The sequence below is a fragment of the Eptatretus burgeri genome, unplaced genomic scaffold, assembly GCF_056783735.1.
Source record: "Eptatretus burgeri isolate ZD-2024b unplaced genomic scaffold, Ebu_testis_v1 Ebu_testis_scaffold_158, whole genome shotgun sequence".
NCBI classification, from domain to species: Eukaryota; Metazoa; Chordata; class Myxini; order Myxiniformes; family Myxinidae; genus Eptatretus; species Eptatretus burgeri.
Window position 1 is genome coordinate 16,122 of NW_028222108.1, and position 21,379 is coordinate 37,500.

The 21,379-nt window shown below is 40.5% G+C and overlaps 1 protein-coding gene across 8 annotated transcripts in view; it reads left to right on the forward strand.

Moving 5' to 3' along the window:
* The window catches only part of LOC147007456 (membrane metallo-endopeptidase-like 1), a 68,403-nt gene that overhangs the window by 15,414 nt on the left and 31,610 nt on the right, over positions 1-21,379 (forward strand). For all 8 annotated transcript variants that reach the window (XR_015054170.1, XR_015054171.1, XM_085867114.1 and 5 more), the window contains 5 exons: positions 652-786; positions 893-982; positions 10,467-10,603; positions 10,714-10,807; positions 14,319-14,447. Coding sequence is in view for 6 of the 8 variants with exons in the window: in XM_085867114.1 (XP_085723240.1) it covers positions 652-786; positions 893-982; positions 10,467-10,603; positions 10,714-10,807; positions 14,319-14,447 (585 nt within the window). In the remaining 2 variants the exon portion in view is untranslated. The remainder of the gene's footprint in view (positions 1-651; positions 787-892; positions 983-10,466; positions 10,604-10,713; positions 10,808-14,318; positions 14,448-21,379) is intronic.

The following is a 21,379-nucleotide window of genomic DNA, read 5'->3' on the forward strand; positions in this document are numbered from 1 at the left end:
CAAGACACAACACAGGACTGTTAGACAAGACAAACACAGCCACTGAGCTTCACAGAAGTGTCATCGCTTTCAGGAGCACTCTGGGTACCAGTGATGCCACATAAAGGGCACCACCTTTCTCACCGCACTCAGCAGGACATTTTCTAGCAGGGCACTTCGCAGGCGACCATTTAACGTGAATCCGAGGGATGGCACCCACATTGATGAATCACCCTGCCTGTAAAGCACCTGGGTGACAGTTTATAGCAGGGTCGGGAATCAAACCCAGACTGGACGGCTTCGAGGCATGTGTGCGTACCTTTTAAGTATTCTTGCCAGCCCTTGCAAAATATATATCCCCGAAAGGAAAAAGGATCTCTAAAAATGACGGCACAGTGGAGTTGTTATCCCGCAGTAGTTCTGCAAGGTCAATCGTCATACAATTGATATAATAACCAATGAAAGTGGATGAATTGAAAATACCAGAACCACCCTCCTACCCGCCGAACCTCACCGATTGGCGGAGGGACTCCAACCCCAAACTATGACACCTTGCTTGAGGCGTTACATTGAGATGCAATGCACATGAAAGAAGTGCAGGAAATCAAATTTGGCACATGACAATGATGAATTAGTTTTATTTTATCCGACCTTCATCTTGATTTCTTGCAGGCCTTTGAGGCTTACCTGGGTTTTATGATTACAACAGCGATGCTCGTGAGGATGGACATGGACCTGACCGAAGACTACGACTTTGTCTTCAAAGAAATGGAGGCTGTCCTGCTGCTGGAAACGGACATCGCTGCCGTAAGTTGGCATCGCGCTTTGATCTTCGGGATCATTTGCCTTCCGAAATAGACCAAATAATTATGTCGGGAGACAACGGAATTCCTTAATTTTTTTTTTACAACAGGCAAGTGCATCTGCGGAAGAACGTGTTCATGAAACGGAGCTGTATGTATCCTACAAAGTCAAGGAAATGCAACAAAATTTCAATATAACTGTAAGTGGATACATTCGTCACAAACACGCGATTGTTGATGGATAATATGAGCATGCGTTTTGCGAGTTTGCCTTTGACGGTGAATGTTTGTTGCCAACACCGTACGTGACTTTCTTCTCCGTTGGATTTCACCAGAATATCCATCCCACGTGATCGTTTTGAGCCTGACAGTCATTATACCCCGTGCACGCGAAGACAAAAGTGGGATTAAGCAATTGGCTTCCTTTCTCCGGCTCTGTCCGTCAGGTCAACAAACGTCAGTTTGTGATCAAGGACCAATTTAATTTCAATTGAATGTTATATTTCGAACACAAATCGGAAAACAAACCTGTCGTTTCGCAGTACTTTGGCTCTGAATTTGTCCCGATCGCACGTGCGTCGAGAGGACTGAGATAACAGCTTTAATCTGTTTCCTTGTTTGGCACTCAAATAAAACTGAAAATCATTCCAAGCAGGAAACTTATTGTTTTAAGGACGTCATAAAGGACACAAACAACAGACACGAAGAACTAATGTAACGCGTTTGAATGAGGTGGTGTAATAGACGCTGCATCGCCGTATGTCGGTCTGTCACATTTGTCTGTCTGTTTGTCGCACAATTTGTGGCCACAGTTTTCAAGCAATCGCTCTGAAATTTTTTTTTGGTGAATGTAGGTGACCGGTCAAGGACGGCAACACATAATTTTGGTGACGATCCGACTCTGCATCCGAGAGTTTTTAAAGTGGTTCTTAACCATTAAGAGATAGCACCAAAATAATATATAGCACATTATCTCCAAAGGTTATGGATGGATTCGGACAAAAGTTGGTGGACAGGTTGGGAATTCAACGAGGAAGAATTGATTCGATTTTGCTTAAGATCCAAATCCAGATCTGGATACGAGGATTATTTAATTTTTTGAGTGATTCTTCACCATTGGAGAGATCGGGCCAAAAACGACGTATAGCATGATATCTCAAAAAGTTGTGGACGAGTGATGACAACATTGGTGGATGAGTTGGCGAGCTGGCAAGAACGAGCCGATTCGATTTTAAATAAGGTCGGGATTCAGATCTGATCTTTCTGTGGGATACAAAATGTAAACTGTTCGGCCTGGCGGAGGTACGCACTCTCTACCGAGTGCCGTTCCGTTTCGCCAATTGTCACTCCATGAGTGATTTTTCATTTTCATGTTGAGGAGTGTTATCATCTCCACAAAGGTGTTCATTTAAGTTGGATTGTAATGCAGGAAATCCCTCATCATGTCTGCTGAAATCAGTTTAAGCTTGGACTCTTGAAGCATGAGTCAGTGGCAGTTTGCATTTGAGGAAGGACACAAATGTAGGAGGAAGAAGTCATGGTGATGACATCTTTTTCTCTCTCTTGCTTCATCAGTGCTTCCTTTGAGTGTAATCTTTTCACTTATTTGGTGATAGTTTTAAAAAATTCTCATTCAAGCTTCACATCATTTATAGGAGTAAAAATTCATTCTCCCACCTTCCTCTCTCAATGCTCCCCCACTCTCGCCCCTCTTTCCCCCTCCCCGCCAACATCACCTCCTCCCCGTCCTTAACTTCCAACATGCGAGGTCTTCCGTTCAATTTGACAGATCACTCAATCCAAGTTGCCACTAGTAAATTTGACTTTATCTGCCGAATATAATCCTTCCTCTCGCAGGATATCCACGATTCCTCGATGTCTCTCTCTCTCTCTCTCTCTCTCTCTCTCTCTCTCTCTCTCTCTCTCTCTCTCTCTCTCTCTCTCTCTCTCTCTCTCTCTCTCTCTCTCTCTCTCTCTCTCTCTCTCTCTCTCTCTCTCTCTCTCTCTCTCTCTCTCTCTCTCTCTCTCTCTCTCTCTCTCTCTCTCTCTCTCTCTCTCTCTCTCTCTCTCTCTCTCTCTCTCTCTCTCTCTCTCTCTCTCTCTCTCTCTCTCTCTCTCTCTCTCTCTCTCTCTCTCTCTCTCTCTCTCTCTCTCTCTCTCTCTCTCTCTCTCTCTCTCTCTCTCTCTCTCTCTCTCTCTCTCTCTCTCTCTCTCTCTCTCTCTCTCTCTCTCTCTCTCTTCCCCATGTGTGGATGTTGACACCACTTCAACCACCCATGTCATTGCAGCAAAGAACTTCTGTGACTCCATGGATCTCACCCAATGAGTGAACTTTCTGAACCGGTTTTCTCCCAATGGCACGTCCTCCCTTCTGGACTTGGCAATGACAATTTTCCGACAGATATCTTCTGTTCTTCTTTTGCTCCATGAGGTTCATCTGATCATTTGTCTGTGATGGTCAACATCTCTCTAGCTATTGTCAGAGATCTGCCTCAGTGCTGTAGAGTCTAGCTTCAGCAGTTCACCCAAGCTGGTTGGCATGGACTGCAGGCTGCCCTCTCAAGTCAAGACTGGTCCTTCATTTCCTCCTCTCCTGATATTAATACCGTTTGGGAATCTTTTCACACAAGCTTGCTTTCTCTTATGTACAGTTTTATACCATCTTGTCTGCAGTTATCATCCCTATCCTCTCACCCCTGGTGCACAAAATCCTGTGGTGAGACAGTTGCCTTCAAAGAAAGAGGCTTCTCTTCTTGGAAGTCAAATCTGACCGACAGTTTATAGGCAACCTCAGATCATTCCACAAAGGCTGGAACAGGTGTGTATCCACTCTGGAAAGTCAGAAAACAATAATTGGCCATTCTCAAGGTTGAATTCTCAAACCGTTCTCCTTCTTCAAAGACCTGGTAGCACATCGTTAAGTCCGTCTCTGGAGTATGCTCCCACTCAATCCCTTCCCTCACTTCAAATGGCACCACTGCTCACGGGAAGGCCGAATGCCTCAATTCTGTGTTTGCTTCCAAATCTTGGTGCCCAACCCCTTACTCCCCCCTACACCAACCTTACCCTCTCGTACCCAACTGCTCCTGGATACTGCGTCTTTCTCACTTGAAAAGGTGGAGAGGTTTCTGGCAAACCTCGATTGAATCCGTGACAGGCCCAGACAAGATCAGTGCATGTGTCCTGAAAACCTGCTCTGCTGCTCTTGCTCGTCCTCTTTCTACTCTGTTCACTCGATCATTCTCTCTTGGTCAGATTCCATTTTCCTGGAAGTTTGCCAATATCACTGTAATACACAAACAAGGTGCAAAAATTGATCTTCTTAACCGCAGGCTTATTAGCTTCCCTTTCCTTTTCAGTTGCAGTTGACATCAAACCCTTCCTTTTCTCCAACGGCCTGATATCAGATCATCAGTTCAGAATGAGACCTCATCGCTCTGTCATAGAAATGCTGCTTCGACTCTCCTAACAATGGATGGAGGCCCTCAATATCAGACATGAGATCAGGGCTGTCTCTCTGGATATATTTCGTGCTTTTGATACAGTCTGGCATCCTGCCAAATTCTCTGCCAATGGCATCAAAGGCACCACCACATATGGCTTACCGACATCCTCTACTCTCATAGATAATGTGGGGATCTTCACGGGACCCTTTCATCTCCTGCACCTGTCAAAGCTGGAGTCCCCTAACACAGTTTATTGGGATCAGTCCTATTCCTAATCATCATCAACAATCTCTCTGCATCTCTGAAAAATCCTCTTTATCTCTTTATTGATGACTTCACCCTCTGCCGTCACATCCCTCGTCCTTCAGATAGGCAGGCAGAAGCCTCTTCCCTCTCTGCAGACCTTGAGAGAATCATCAGCTGGTCAAACACTTCGAAAATGTCTTTCAATAAGGACAAATCTCATAGTCCCACTCTGTCTCTCAGAAAGGACCATGAACCCTTACATTCACTTTCTCAACAATCTTCTTGAAGAGGTGAAATCACTGAAACTTTTGAGCCTCACTAACAGCCATGGTCCTTCTTGGGGGAACCACATATATAAGTTGACCTCCAAAGTCAGTCGCTGACTGAGCATTCTCCTTTGTGTAAAGTCGTTTTTTGGCACACCTGAACTCCTGTCCTCCTCATGGCTTTCATCCGCAGCTTGATGGAGTACTGCCCTCCTCTCTAGGCTGGTTTCCTTGCCTCACACCTTGGCACCACTGCTCATGAGAAGGCCGAATGCCTCAATTCTGTGTTTGTTGCTGCCATTGAAACCAAGGACTTCAAGATCATTGGAATCTTCGGCATTAAAACTGAGTCGATGGGCTATCACTTTGCCATCGAGACAGGTTGGTAGACTCTCTGTCTTACACCCCATCCTTTCTAGTCTTGCACCCTCTGCTCTTTCTTTGCTCCCCTGCTCCAGGTTTATGCAGGGCACACGTGGTCCACCAGAAAACAACTTCCAGTGAAACTCCCAAAATCCAGAATCACTGCTCACCTCCATTCATTTGTTCCTCTTGTTTCCTATCTGAAGAATGAACTTCCTCAATCTGTTCAATCTCATTATTCTCTACAACTTCAAGACAGTTGTTCACCACCATCTCAGACCATCCCCTATCAACAACGATGATCTTTTATTTTGTTGACCAACCCCAAGCACACCTCTTTCTGGGTTTCTAGTTTTTACTTCCACTTCTTTGATTGAGACTTTGTGGCTGTATCCATTTTGTTCACCTCATGTATCCTCCCCTTGCTCTTTTTCTTCCCACATCTCTTATTTCTCCAAGTTTCCCTTTATTTTGGCCCTAAACCCTGCTGTTGAAATGTCCACCCCCCCACCAAACCTCTCTCTTTCTACTGTTCTTTTTGTTCTGTTACATCCTGGTCTTTTCTGTGTTGTAGTTCCTCCACGAGCCTTGCCAACATTTTCTAAACATGACATGCACATTATTTTCAAGCACACCTTCTGTGGGAGGGAGATGAAGCTTTTTTGCCTCCACCGACAAAGTCGCCGGAGGCATTATGTTTTTGGGTTGTCCGTCCATTTGACCATGCGTCCATCGATGATAGGTATTCTTTTCCGCAATAACTTCGTAATGTCTGAAGGGATCTAAGTCAAACTTCATACAAGTATGTATAATGATGCAAAGATGAACTGATGACATTTTGGAGTTAATAGGTCAATGGTTATAGGTCATGTTAGGTAAAAAAAATTCTGATACTGCGCCAACTTGTGAGCGAGTAATTGGATTTTGACCAAACTTGATACAAGTATGTATCAAGTATACAAGTATGATACAAGTATGTAATATAATCATGGAAAGAGTAACTGATAATATTTTGGCATGAAGGGGTCATGCCAGGTAAAAACTGTGAGACTTGAGAACAGCTGAATGGATTTAAATCAAACTTGGTATCAGTGATACAATGATGTACTGTTCTCGTTCTTTATGTGATCTCGAACATAACACATGCAACTAGATATCTGCGATCGCCAAGGGTAAACCTATCCCATCCTCCTCAATCTTACACTTGGCGATTGCCAACATCCTAACCTTGGGCCCGCAATCCAATGATGGCCAGATTTCTTTTTGACTGCCATATGACCTCACATTTAGGGATAGAGTATAAATTGATAAACCAACCAACCATTCAGACCACACTTTCTACAGAGCATCGGTGCTGCCGAAGCAGTCTCCTGGGCTCTTGGGCACAATTCTGGACAGGTCGCAACTCCGACGCAGGATACTCGAATGGCTCATTCTTCCTAGCAAGCTGGTACTCATTTTGCCGACCTCAGAACGATGGCAGGCTGAGTCAACCCCACCTGGTATCAATTCAATTGCAAAGCAGGATTTGAACTCAGGACCCTGGGATCACAAGCCCACCACCCTAACCATAAAGCCAACACCAGGTATAAATTAATAAAACGTGTCCCCATCTACAATCTATCATTCAACATGATGAAAATTGGAGCAGAATTATTCAAATTATGATAAAAAAAGTGTTTTTTGTTAATCTGGTCACAATCCAAAAAAAGTAAGTCAAGGACACGAAACAATTATCAGGTGCACAACTTCAGTGCAGATACATTATTGTGATGCAAGAACATCTTTGAAGATTTCGGATTGGCAAAATTAAACGATGACAAAAAATGTGTTTTTTTCAGACCGCCATTTGACCTTGACTTTAATCCCAGCGGGCTATGATGTAAATTGAGCGTAAATGCAGCTTGCTCTGGGCTATCTAGCGAGGCCAATTCTGTTCTGATCAGACAAACATTAGTCCAGTTTTGGTGAGAATGTCAAAACGTCTATAATTAGGTCATGACCTTAAAGTTCGGTCAAGGTCAAAAAATATGTCAACCCCGCAAACTTTTTATTCCCATTATTGATGCAAAATTTCACTCCGAAAGTCCCAGCCAACTCCGAGATATCGCTTGGACATTGGCAGAAAAATGGGAGAAAAGCCTCAATGGTGGTTAAGTACTCCCTTGGGGTCTAACAAATTCTGGGGTAACATTAAAAATTGGGGCAATAATTGTAGAAACACCCTTCAACAACAATCTTATTGGGTGATGTTTAATAATACACTCAGAAAATTGTCTCAACAAGCAAGCAGGGTTCCTTGTATGTCCTCCGAAATGGTGTCCCAGGTAAAGGTATCCAAGCTCAGCAGCTGCTGTGATGTCAGAATCAAACAATTTTTGCTACTTTCATGATTTTTCTACAACATTTTCTGCAATGTTTTAAGGCATGTGAAGCCGAGCATATGTTTTGCAATGAATAATATTTTATGTGATTTGATTCGAGTTATTAAAACAAACCAAATTGACTTCAATCATTGCTCCTTCCAACCACTCTCCCCAACCCCATTCAACCCCTCCCCTAACACAGCACATATATATATATATATATATATATATATATATATATATATATATATATATATATATATATATATATATATATATATATATATATATATATATATATATATATTGTTGCGGTTGAGGAAATTCGCAAACCACCATTCAAGTCCCGTAGGTGAGATATCACTGTAAGTACATGTGTAGTTTGCCCAAACCCGTTGTTTAGAGGGAATAAATGTGATTCATTCGGGCTGCGACCCTTTGAGATAGCCGTTTTTCTGTTCTATCTTTATTTTGAACCAACCACGTCTCAACCGACATCACACAACAACCACCAACCACAACGCCGCTTCACAACAACAACAACGCCAACAGCCACGATCTTTACTTTCACAACTCGTTCCCGCAAACATCGCATCACCGCCATTCCAAACGTCGCCATGGCCATAAACCACCACCATAAACCACCACCATAAACCCTCCACCACCTTCCCCTCTCCTCCTTCTACCGCCATTCCCGCACCACTTGTGAGCACCGAGCGTCAGGCTGTCCTGGCCTCGTACGGGACGCGCGCCGAACCACGAGTGCAAAGTGCGGCCTTTCCGAGGAGAATTCGGATCAGGAATGATACACGCCCACTTCTGATCCGTCCAATGACCAAGCGCGGGGCGGTTTGGCCCCCGCCTCCTGGCGCGTCGGAGTAGAATCGGGATATGCAAATTCTCGGATCAGGGGAGACTCACGCCCCTTTTTCTCCGTCCAATGGGCGAGCGTGGCTCCACCCCCGAGCTCGTTCTGATCCAAAAATTTGCATATGGGTTCTCCTGCCGGACTATAAAGCGCCGGGCGCGGGGCGAATTTGGCAGTCAGTTTGAGAAGACTCAGTCTGGAGAGGTCGGAGAGCCGAGTGGAGCTCGCAGTCTGTCGGGGTTCGGAGTCTGTCGGGGAGCTGCAGAGAGAGGAAACCTGGAGCGCGGTCGAGTCGGTTTGAGCGCAGAGTCGGCCTTGGAGGAGCGGGGAGTGAGTCGGGAGGCGAGGGCGTACAGGTGGTTTGCTGCAGTCGGCTGAGGAGAATTGGGGAAGAGACCGAATAGCTCGGGTCCGAGGCAAGGAAGACGGCGGTCGGCGACGAGCTCGCAGTGGAATCGCTCGTCGCGGGACCCAAGCAAGCCAGCTATCCTCTTTCCCCAGAGCATCAACAATTCCCCACACCATCTTTTTCCCCCCCCGCTGAGATAGTGTGAAAAGGGGGCCCCGTTCCCACCCTACTCCAAGCAGTGCCAATGAAACCCGCGAAGGAGCGCGGAGTCGGGGCGCCGCCGCACCACCACATTGGCGGCTCATCACAAAGACACGGGTAGGATCCACCCGGTCTCGCGGACCTGACCGCTCTTTCAGGTCCCGCGCAAATATTGGCCCACAGGCCCCGTCTGCCCCCTTGTCTGTGAGGGTGGCCCTTTTCTTTGCTTTTGAGTAAATGTGTTGTTGGCGCCGTCTGTAAAGTAAAACTGTGTAAGTGTTGCCGTGTGCACGCGTAGTCGGTTGTAGATCTGCATTGTTGTATTTCTTTTGTAACATTTGCTGTTGGTGCATAATTGTTGTAATTGTATATGTGTGCTCTCCGTGTGCCGCGGAATAAATGTGCATTATGTTGAACTGTTTTCCCGTTTCGCTTCGTCTTTTCTTTAATTGAATCTCCATCTTGCTTCACGTAAAGGGTTGGTAGTGGGCTTAATACGCCCGATAATTAATCGGAACCGTCGAGGCCGACGATAACACCGCTCGGTTATCCCGATAGTACGTAACGGGTCGCTTAAGTGGTCCGTGTCCGGAGTCGACCAGCGGCGAGGTGCGATCGCCCGGTCTACCCTCCGCGTGGGTACTTAGGTAGGTCGAGTTTGGTGAACAACCCTATCCCACGCGGGGGGGCGATTGGCACAATCGTGGTGAGGCCGAAAGGACCACCCGTGACTAGCTCCCGGCGTTAGTCCGAGAGGGTCACGACAGAATTGTCCATCTGGTGGGTGACGTGCCGCGATTCGAGTTACGTGGCCGTTCGCACGCCGGTGGGCGCGAATTCGCAACAATATATACAAACATAATGACATCATGAATTTCTCAGTCGTTTTAAAAGTTTATTGTAGTCTAAGAACTTGATGGATTTTTCAAATTTTCTTTGCACAATTCTCTTTTAAACATGGGAAACACCATTACTGGCCATAGCTTTCTGGCGAAGACCTATTTTTTTTTCGTCCCAATTGGATCTTTGAAGGTGCATTTATGGAAAATCATTGGAGATGCTTTTATCACAACGAAGCATGAGACGTATCTCTCATAATTTATGATTCCTTGTTATCCAGAGTAAATAGAGGAAATGCTCTAAAATAATGGCAACAATGTCCCTTCATATAATGTCATATTTCATGATCATTGGAGGGAAATAACAAAACCGTTTTCAGAGACGAGTGACCTTACCACAGGATGTGAAAATCAATGATGTATCACCAGTCTTTGACCACCATCCTCAGTGGCACAATGGTGACAGCATCTGCTCTGAGTGTGGGAAGTCCGCGGTCCAACCTCAACCGAGTTGTACCAAACTTAAAAAAAAAATGGTATGAGCTGCTTCCTTGCTTGATGCTCAACATTTAGAAGGGTAGAGCATGGACAAACACCCATAGGTTAGTTCCAAAAGCATAGGCTTTGATGGGCCTTATGGCCTCATGCGTCAAAGTTCCTGGGATTCGGGAACTCGTATTAATATTACTGAAAGGTTGTACATGTGTTTAATTTCCTAATATTGGCTTTTAATCTCTCAGGGATTGGACTGGTATGATTTTATCACCAACATCATGGCACCTGTTAACATCTCCATCACACCCGAGGAGCGATTGATTGTTTATGGGAAAGATTACCTGGAAAGGCTGGCTGATGTTTTGGGAAATTACACCAGCAGGTAAGCATTGTCTACAACGAACAAATGAACGAACAACATATTTTCACCGCCATTATGATGTAGGTGCAAACCTCCTCTGCTTGTCGGTACCGAATGTATGACGACCGCAGGACAATACAGAACTACATCGTTTGGCGAGTAGTTATGAGCATGGCAAGTGACTTAACTCAGAAGTACATGGAGGCTGGAGCAGGCTTTCGCAAAGTAAGTACACACAATTCAAAAACGAATACTCAAGGAAATTTTCAAATGTATATATATACATATATATATATATATATATATATATATATATATATATATATATATATATATATATATATAAATATATATAACAACTTTGTGAATTCCATCACAACTTTCCAAATCAATAGATGTAATGTAAGATGATATTGTCTTGTTTTGTTATATTTAATAACAATTACGAATGATTCTTACCATGGAAACATAAATCCAGGAGAGAGTGACGCAGCATGGGTAAAATGGAAGGAGGTTCATGGAGTTGTCCCTGATAGAAGGATACCGAGAAAATTGAAGATTAAAATGTACAAGACAGCTTTGAGAAAAAGGGAAGAGGAGTTTTTGGAGAGGATAGAGATGGGAATGCTAAAAGGTGGATTCACATAGTGTCATGAAGAGTGGTTGAGGAATGAGGAGATACACAAGAGAGGAGGAGATACACAAGAGAGGAGGAGATACACAAGAGAGCTGGAGTTATAAGTTTCACAGATTAAGTTGTGGTTTGGACACATGATGGGGAAAAAAGATCAAGAAAGAAAAGAAAGCATGGACTGACCCAATCAGAGGGAAAATATCAAGAGGACGATAGAGATTAAGATGGAGGGAGGTAGTGGAAAGAGATTTTAAGAGGGTGGGATGGAGAGAGGAAGATGCAGAGGAAAGAGATGAATGGAGAAGGGTGATCCTCGTGGCTGACTCCAAAATGTTTGGATGAAGGTGAATAGAAGGAGAAGAATGATTGCTACTATGTTGAATGTAGATGTTGTGATATTGACCTCAAGTAAACTGTCATTGGCATCCATTTTAAGATTGTGGATTTGTTAATTCATTGTTCTTTCAGCCAAAGAATATTTGCATGAACAAACAGAATTGATTGACACACGAGGTATATTGGCAAGAAGTTTCGTGAAGTTGTAAGTGATCCTGAAAACAAGCCATGCCAGAGCATCAGTGCTGTTAAAGCAGTCTCTGGGGCTATTGGGCACAATCCCGGACAGGTTTCCACTCTGACGCAGGATACTCGAATGGCTCAATCATCCCAGCAAGCTGGTACTCATTTTGCCAACCTCAGAAGGATGACAGGCTAAGTTAACCCCACCTGGTATTGATTCAATGGAAAGCAAGATTGTAACAAAGGACCTTAGGATTCCAAGACTGCCACCCTCACCATGAAGCAAACACCAGGCATAAAATATAAACAGATGTGTACATATTAATATTGTGTGGATATTAATATTGTGTGCGTATATTAATATTGTGTGTGAATATGTTAATATTGTGTGTGTATATATTAATATTTTTTGTGTATATATTAATATTGTGTGTGTATATATTAATATTGTGTGTTTATTAATATTGTGTGTATATATTAATCTTGTGTGTATATTAATATTGTGTGTATATTAATATGGTGTATATATTAAGAATGTGTGTGCATATTAATATTGTGTGTATATTAATATTGTGTGTGTATATTAATATTGTCTGTGCATGAATATTGTGTGTATATTAATATTGTGTATATTAATATGGTATATATATATTAAGAATGTGTGTGTGCATATTAATATTGTGTGTATATTAATATTGTGTGTGTATATTAATATTGTCTGTACATTAATATTGTTTGTGTGTATTAATATTTTGTGTATATTAATATTGTGTGTGCATATTAATATTGTGTGTATATTAATATTGTGTGTATTAATATTGTGTGTGTGCATATTCATATTGTGTGTGTATGAATATTGTGTATATATTAATATTGTGTCGATATTAATATTGTGTGTATATTTATATCATGTATGTATATTAATATTGTGTGTATATTAATATTGTGTGAATTAATATTTTGTGTGTGCATATTAATATCGTGTGTGTATTAATATTGTCTGTGTATTAATATTGTGTGTATATTAATATTGTGTGTATTAATATTGTGTGTGCATATTAATATTGTGTATACTGTATATATTAATCGTGAGTGGATATTAATTTTGGGTGTGATTATTAATATTGTGTGTGTGCATAATAATATTGTGTGTATATTAATATTGTGTTTATATTAATATTGTTTGTGCACATCAATATTGTTTGTGTATATTAATATTTTGTGTATTTGAATATTGTGTGTGCATATTAATATTGTGTGTATATTAATATTGTGTGTCTATAAATATTGTGTGTGTATTAATATTGTGTGTGTGCATATTAATATTGTGTGTACATTAATATTGTGTTTATATTAATATTGTTTGTGCACATTAATATTGTTTGTGTATATTAATATTTTGTGTATTTTAATATTGTGTGTGTGAATATTAATATTGTGTGTATATTAATATTGTGTGTCCATAAATATTGTGTGTGTATTAATATTGTGTGTGGAACTTGATATTGTGTGTGTACATTCGTATTGTGTGTATATTAAGATTGTGTGTGTATATTTATATTGTGTGTATTAATACTGTGTGTTTATTAATATTGTGTGTATATTAATATTGTGCGTGTAAATATATTGTGTATATTAATATTGTGTGAATTAATATTGTGTGTTTATTAATATTGTGTGTATATTAATATTGTGCGTGTAAATATATTGTGTATATTAATATTGTGTGTATATTAACATTGTGTGTGTACATTAATATTTTGTCTGTATATAAATATTGTGGATGTATATTAAGTGTGTGGATATTAGTATTGTGTATTTTAATATTGTGTGTGCATATGAATATTTTGTGTATATTAATATTGTGTGTGGATATTAATATTGTGTGTGCATAATAATATTGTGTGTGCATATCAATATTGTGTGTATTAATATTGTGTGTATATTAATATTGTGTATGTATATTAATATTGTGTGTGCATATTAATATTGTATGGATATTAATATTGTGTGTATATTAATATTGTTTGTGTATATTAATATTGTGTGGATATTAATCTTGTGTGGATATTAATCTTGTGTGTATATTAATATTGTGTGTGGATATTAATATTGTGTGTATATTAATATTGTGTGTATATTAATATTGGGTATGTGTATTAATATTGTGTGGATATTAATATTGTGTGGATATTAATCTTGTGTGTGTATATAAATATTGTGTGGATCTTAATATCTTGTGTGGATATTAATATTGTGTGTGGATATTAATATCGTGTGTATATTAATATTGTGTGCATATTAATATTGTGTATGTATATTAATATTGTGTGTTTATTAATATTGTGTGGATATTAATCCTGTGTGTATATAATATTGTATGGGTATATTAATATTGTGTGTATATTAATATTGTGTGTGAATGTGTACATATATATATATATATATATATATATATATATATATATATATATATATATATATATATATATATATATATAATCATTCATTCATATTCTCCTTGTTGGTTGTACATACACATACACCCACATTTTAACACCTGCTTTGGTTTATTTCCTGCAGGCCATAGCTGGTGTAACAGTAATGGAAGCTCATTGGCGTCGATGTGCAAAATTAGTTAATGACTACATGCCCAGTGCCACCGGAGGCCTCTACGTCAAATCTACCTTCCCTGAACATAGCAAGTCGACTGTAAGAATGTGTTCCTATTCTTATTTTATCCCTAATTATGCACAAATGTAAACAATGAAGTTGTTGCTTAGGCATTCACAATTATAGTTGGGGATGTCGTTGTGCATTTTGACCACTGATCAGACTCTAATATATTCAGAGCATGTACTCCAATGCTTATCGTTTTCAGACAGACCATGTTATACCAAAGACATATCATGACATGATTGAATTGCAATTATAAATCGAATGTTGTGACACTCTCAGGGAAATGTCATGGGATTTCCACACCACCCCCTTCCCCTGCAAGATCAACAACAACAAAAAATATTCATACAAATGTTTAAAAGACTTCTGACTCAACAGTTGCATAGCCTCTGCCGACTCAGCATGAGCTTAGCAGAGCTACATCCCCCTACTGTGCCAAGAGAAAGTCCACACCTCCTTTCATAATTTTCACCTTTTGTTGCCTTTTAGCCTGGAATGAAATTGTATTAAATCAGACTTTTTCCACCTTTATTTACACATCGTAATCTACAACTTCCAAATGAAAAGCAAATTCCACAAATTTTTGAAAATTAATTAAAAATACAAAACTAGAACATCTTGGTTGGATAAGCGTCCACTCCCCAAGTTACTACTTGGTGGAAGCACCTTTGACAGCAATTAGAGCTAAGTCTGTTGGTATAGTCTCTACTAACTTTGCACACCTTGATTGGGCAATATTTACCCATTTCTTCTGCACAAAACTGTTCAAGCTCAGCCATGTTGCGTGGGGAGTGTTGATGGACAGCAATCTTCAAGTCATGCAACAGGTTTTCAATTGGATTTCGGTCAGGGCTCTGACTAGGCCACTCAAAGGCATTTATCTTTTTGTCCCTTCGCCACTCCAGTGTAGCTTTGGCTGTGTTCTTCAGGTCGTCATGCTGAAAGGTAAACTTCCGTCCCAATTTCAGCTTTCTTGCATAGGGCAGCATGTTTTTCTCTCAGATTTTTCTGTATTTTGCTCCATCCATTTTCCCTTCTATCCTGCCAAATGCCCCAATCCCTGATGATGAGAAACCTCCCCATAACATGATGGGATGGTGTTCTTTGGGTGATGTGCTGTGTTGGGTTTGCCCCAAATGTAACGTTTTACATTTAGGCCAAAAAGTTCCATCTTGGTTTTGTTAGACCACCAAACGTTTTGCCACATGGCTTAAGAATCTCCGGAGTGGTTTTTTTGCATACCTCAAACGGGACTCAAGGTGGGCTTCCTTCTAAACACCCCACTGTACAGGCCAGACTTGTGGAGTGCTTGGGATATTGTTGTCACATGCACACAGTGACCAGTCTTTGCCATAAAGGCATGTAGCTCTTTCAAAGTTGCCATTGACCTCTTGGTGGCCTCTCTGATCAGTCTCCTTGCTTGGTCATCCAGTTTGGGGGGGATGTTCTTTTCTATGCAAGGTCTTCAAGGGACCATAACACCTTCCACCACTTCATGATTGTCTTGAATGTGCTTCAATGGATATTCAAGGCCTTTGTAATATTTTTCTACCCATCCCCTGATCTGTGCCTTTCCACAACCTTATCCTCGAGGTCTTTTTAAAGCTCCTTGGTGCTCATACTTTAATCTTTGCTGTGAAATGCACCAGCCAGCCGAGGAAACCCACAGAAATAGATGATCTGAAACAATCAGAATGACTGCAATTTAACACAAGTGGGGACCAATTAACTTGATTTGTGATTTTGAAGGTGATTGATTCCACCTGAGCTAATTTACAATTGCTATTATAAGGGGGGTGAACACTTATCCAACCAAGATATTCTAGTTTTGTCTTTTCAATTAATTTTCCAAAATTTGTTGAATTTTTTTCACTTCGAAGTTGTGGTTTACGATGTGTAAATAATGGTGGAAAAAGTCTCATTTAATGCAAGTAATTCCAGGCTATAAGGCAACAAAAGGTGAAAATTTTGAAAGGGGGTGTGGAATCTCTATAGGTGCTGTATGTCTCACGCAGATTGTCCTGCAGACAATTAAATTCTTAATTTTTGAGATCAGTCCACCTTGGAAATATGTATGTGGGAGGGCCTTGCCATTCATGGGTTTCGCTTTCATGCATTACCTCGATGGCGATGAATTTATTGAGGCAAGGTTTGAGGATTGTAGTCAACGCACTCAAATAATTGTGGGTTGGCGAACTGTTTTCGACATTTATTCACATAATTAATACGGGCCATCAACACAATAAACCCCTCAACATCATCATCGCCATAATCTCCACCAACGCATCTTTATCGTCGCCATCATCAATATCGCCATCACATTATTGGTTCAAGTTTATCATCATTATTATTAAAGGTCAGTTTCATGATCTTAATAAGTCAAGAAAATAAGTTATATTTTAGGTTCCTAATAACTCTTTTATTCATGTCAATAAATATCACACAACCAGTGCACAAACATGTTCGTTAATTATGGATACAGTTTGGTAAAAAAGAAAGGGGTGATAAATTTTAAAGTTGAAGTCCCTAATCCTTTTTTCCCCCATTACCCCATAATTTTGGTCATTATGGATTTGCGGTTCATGGGGATTTTCAAGAACGTAACCCCCACGAACGGCATGGCCCTCTTGTGTACATTCCGCTCATGCTGTCTGTCTGTCCCACCCTGAAACATGGAAACGCTCCTCAGAGAGAAAGAAATTTTCAGTAAAAGTTGCTTCAAGTTATCCAAACCCCTGGGAAAACTACAAAAAAATTCAATCACACAAAAAAAATTTAACCAGGACGGTGTGGAGGCAACAGACTGCTATTATTGAACCCGGACCCTGGGCGGTGAATTGGCAACACCCAGGCAGTGCATTAATTGGCAACACCCAGGCAGTGCATTAATTGGCAACACCCAGGTGGTGTATAGGTAACAGACTGTTACCTCAATCACGCCAGAAATTGTATTTTTTTTTTCTTCCCTGTTCAGAAATATCTAACTTCTCATTTTTGAGCTTTTTAAAGCAGTGCAAGAATAAAAGACTTCCTTTTTTATATTGTGGTACTTTTGACAATGGGTTTCTGCTGGTATATATATATATATATATATATATATATATATATATATATATATATATATATATATATATATATATATATATATATATATATATATATATATATATATATATATATTCTGTAATTCGAGGTGTTGTGACCCTGGTTCCTGTTTTAATGGCCCAAAAATGAACATATTTCTGTCGAATCAGATGTTTCAAACAAAATATGCATTTCCTGATGAGTACATTTTCTTTCCGATGAGATTATTGAACACAGCAAATGATAGATGTGTAAACGTGAAGCCACTTCACCCTTCTGACGTCACTCTGTTGTTGTTTTGTTTGAATAATTTCCCAATTGGTTGTTGGGAGCAGGTTTAAATCTGCAGTTATTTAAAACATGGTTAACTCGACATTTTATTCTCCCCTCTCTTCATCTTTGGACGTTACCGGTGAGATTTAATTTGTTCAAGTTTGTTATTCGTTGAGATCTTTGAAGCAATTCTGTAAAAATAATAATAATTATTATTATTAATTAAGTCAACAGTTGCATGAAGTTTAAATTTTTATGGGGTGAGTTTTATTTTATTTCAGGTTATGAGAACAAAACATCTTAATATTGATAGTTATTGTGTTATGTCAACAGCTTCATGATACCAACCTCCCACAGCAAATGTTCAAGTCGATTCATGATGTTGAAGGACAGAACGTGAAAGGCCATGGCCTTGCTGTAACTCTCCTTTAATGGTTTGCAGTGTTGTTATGAAAGAACACAACCCTTGCCCAAGAGGTCACTACAAGCAAGCTCGTATTTTCATACTCATGTGGTACTGATAATAATAATAATAATAATAATAATAATAATAATAATAAAAAGGAAGTCATTCTGTGTGGGTGAGGCTTTGCTATCAAGTTCCCAGAGAATCATGCAATCCCTTTGAACCATAACACCAAAACCAAGAAGTTTCCCACTCTATTTTAACCGAACCTATTTCAACATGAACTTCTTGTTTACACGGCTGAAGAACATACACGTCTGTGACGTGTGTTTGGGGGGGGGAGGGATTAAATAAAAGTGGATGTCTGCGACTTTCTCCAGACCCAGTGGATCCAAAAGCCCTCACAACACAATGTCTTCAATGAGATATTCATGAGCTCTGCCTTGCAGTTCTTTGGGAAATGAACTCAAATCATTGTGTTGCTCGAGCAAGATTCATCTCTTCTTAACCTCAACAAATCCCACACAGAATAAACACAAAGTTTTATTTTCAATCAAACCAAGGAGCCTTTCTGGGTTTGGGGATTATATTATTTCAAAAATGACTTCAGAATTAATGAGGGCTTAATTATTAATCTCATAATGAATAATAGCGCGTTGTAATCCCATTTAGCAACGACTTGGTAAGATCGGATGTCTGGGAAGCTCCTGACTTAATCATTCGCCCATTGTGAGTATTGTGAGATTGTGAGAGAGAGAGATTGTGAGAGAGAGAGATTGTGAGAGCCCATTGTGAGAGAGTATGTGTGTGAACCTTGTGCAGCGGAACAAAGCCTCACCCTGGAGTTTTTTTTTGGGGGGGGGGCTATAAAAACAACTGAACTCAGACACGCAAGCAGCAGTGAAGAGGCATGAGCTGAGGGCATAAGCTACTGTCTGCCGACCTGCTTTTGTCATCAGCTGTTTCTTCCAAGCAAAAAACTGAGGGCAGTTCTTGAAGCAGGAAGAGTAAGGGTGAGCCAGTTGACAGCCTCACATGGATGCCGGATTGAATCAGCACCCTGAGCATCCCACACCAACGCAGGAGAGCCTGACCCCCGTGCCCATGGTGTGCATCTCAACGTCCCAGGAGAAGGAAAGACCACAAACAAACCTCTGCCCCATCCATCCTGTCTGTTCTTTCATTGTCCTGTGGCTTTCATTGTCTTCACCCAAGTCAGTCTGAAATAAGCTTGGTTTAAGGTTTAGGCGAGCACCCCATCACAGTCTGCTTCAGCACACAAACCAGATTTTCCATTTAATCTTCATTCTTTGTTTTCGTGCTGTGCACCATATCCTCATAAATGTATTAAACCTACTTTTCAAGTGTATTTCCTATGGATCTGGATCCACAGAATCACCGTCCAGCGTAACCAAATTCCCCTGAAATACCATGCGGGCACGCTGAAACCACAACCCGGCCAAGTTAAATATTCTCAACCACACCGCACAATAGGCCGTCGTTGTGCAAAACACCGACACTCAGAATCTAGGGAGTTCATCTCCCGCAGACTCGAGTCACCCATTAAGAAATCCGAGTCTGTGATAATACGATCCCGAACATTCAACATTTGAATAGATTTAACAAATCTAACTTCGTCAATGTCTCTCATGTTGATGAAAAAATAAATCACCAATGCACTACTTATGAGCTGCAATGCAGATAGCGGCACCTCCATCGTCAAAAAGTGGAGAAACTAAAGTGTATTTCAGCCGAACACGTCAAGTCGTCTCGCAAGCTTTTTTCACGCGCATCCGTCAAACATTTAAATTGATGCAATGATCCCGGATTGGCATGCGGCTCCATTGTCAGTTTTGGGTATTCATTTGTGTCGTCACAACCAAACAATATTCCGAAGTTCATTTCTTATTAAAATGGGGTGAAATTCCTTTTGGATTTTTTCCTTAATTCAGGAATTTCGAAATGACTTGTGAATGCCAACAAGGAATTTTGTGCATGCGCTGTGTATGTAATGCCGTTTCAGTGACTCGGTTCTGCTCGCCGGGGAACTTTTCACCTGCAAAATCTGTTAGTGAAATCGTTTTCACATAAATTTCAGTACTTCAATGAAAGAGTGGCAATTTCGAAATGGTTAGCCTTAATTATTGTGTTTCTGGATGCATATCGGACTCGCGGAAATTCTACTAAAATGCACAGTTTGGTGTCTGTTTGTTTGACCGCGAAACATTCAGTCGTTACGTATCCAATTTCAACCAGACTTGACAGGAGGAGTAAGGGTCACATGGTGGAGGTGATGGCGACTTCATTTGTCCGCTCCCCCGGAATATCCCCCAAAATCTGTGTTAAGGTGTACAGATAGCTTATCATGGCATTTTTTCCAAAGCAACTTCTAAAAACAAAAGTAACAAGAAAAAGAGCAATCGGAGATTGCAGACCCTCATCAGGACTTGGTTTGTGTGGTGTTGGTGAAGTTTCACGTGGCATATTTTGTGTGGTGTTTGTGTGTTCCGTAATTAATAAGATGCATAATTCGAACTGCCACTTTACAACTGCTGGCAGTGATGACCGGTTCAGCCATTTCAAAGAAGATTTTTGAAGGTTTTTTTTTTTTAATAGCAATATGCCTGCCGAATCATGTGACCAATGACATCATACAAAAAAAATTTGTGGGCCATTTTATCCATAAATGACCCTCAAAAATTTTCATACTGATCGGATGTGGCGTTGTACATATGCAATTATGATGTCATAACGAAGGCACCTATGATATTATACAAAATCCCACTCATTCCCCATGAGGAGCACTTGCCAAATGGCAAGTTTTAATTTTTTCCTTGCTGCGGTTTCTGAGATACAGTGGTCCAAAGTTTTTCCTTTTTTCCAACATGGCTGCAACACCACGTGATCTATGACGTCATAATTTATCATTAAAACATTCCACATGAGTCGTCGTACCAATGATGAAAAATTCGTCTCGATCTGATAAGCGGTTGCAAAGAAAAACACCTTAGTTCTGTGCGAACAAACAGACAGACAAACGGACAAACAAACAAAGGACCCAACAAGCCGGTCGGCGACATTGGTGGTCGCTATATAATTGCATACTAATATAATCATACAGTTTTTGACGGATCGGGCTGAAATTTTTTGATAAAGAGGTTCATTATACTGCGCATAAAAGCGCGGAAGTCGATTTTTTATT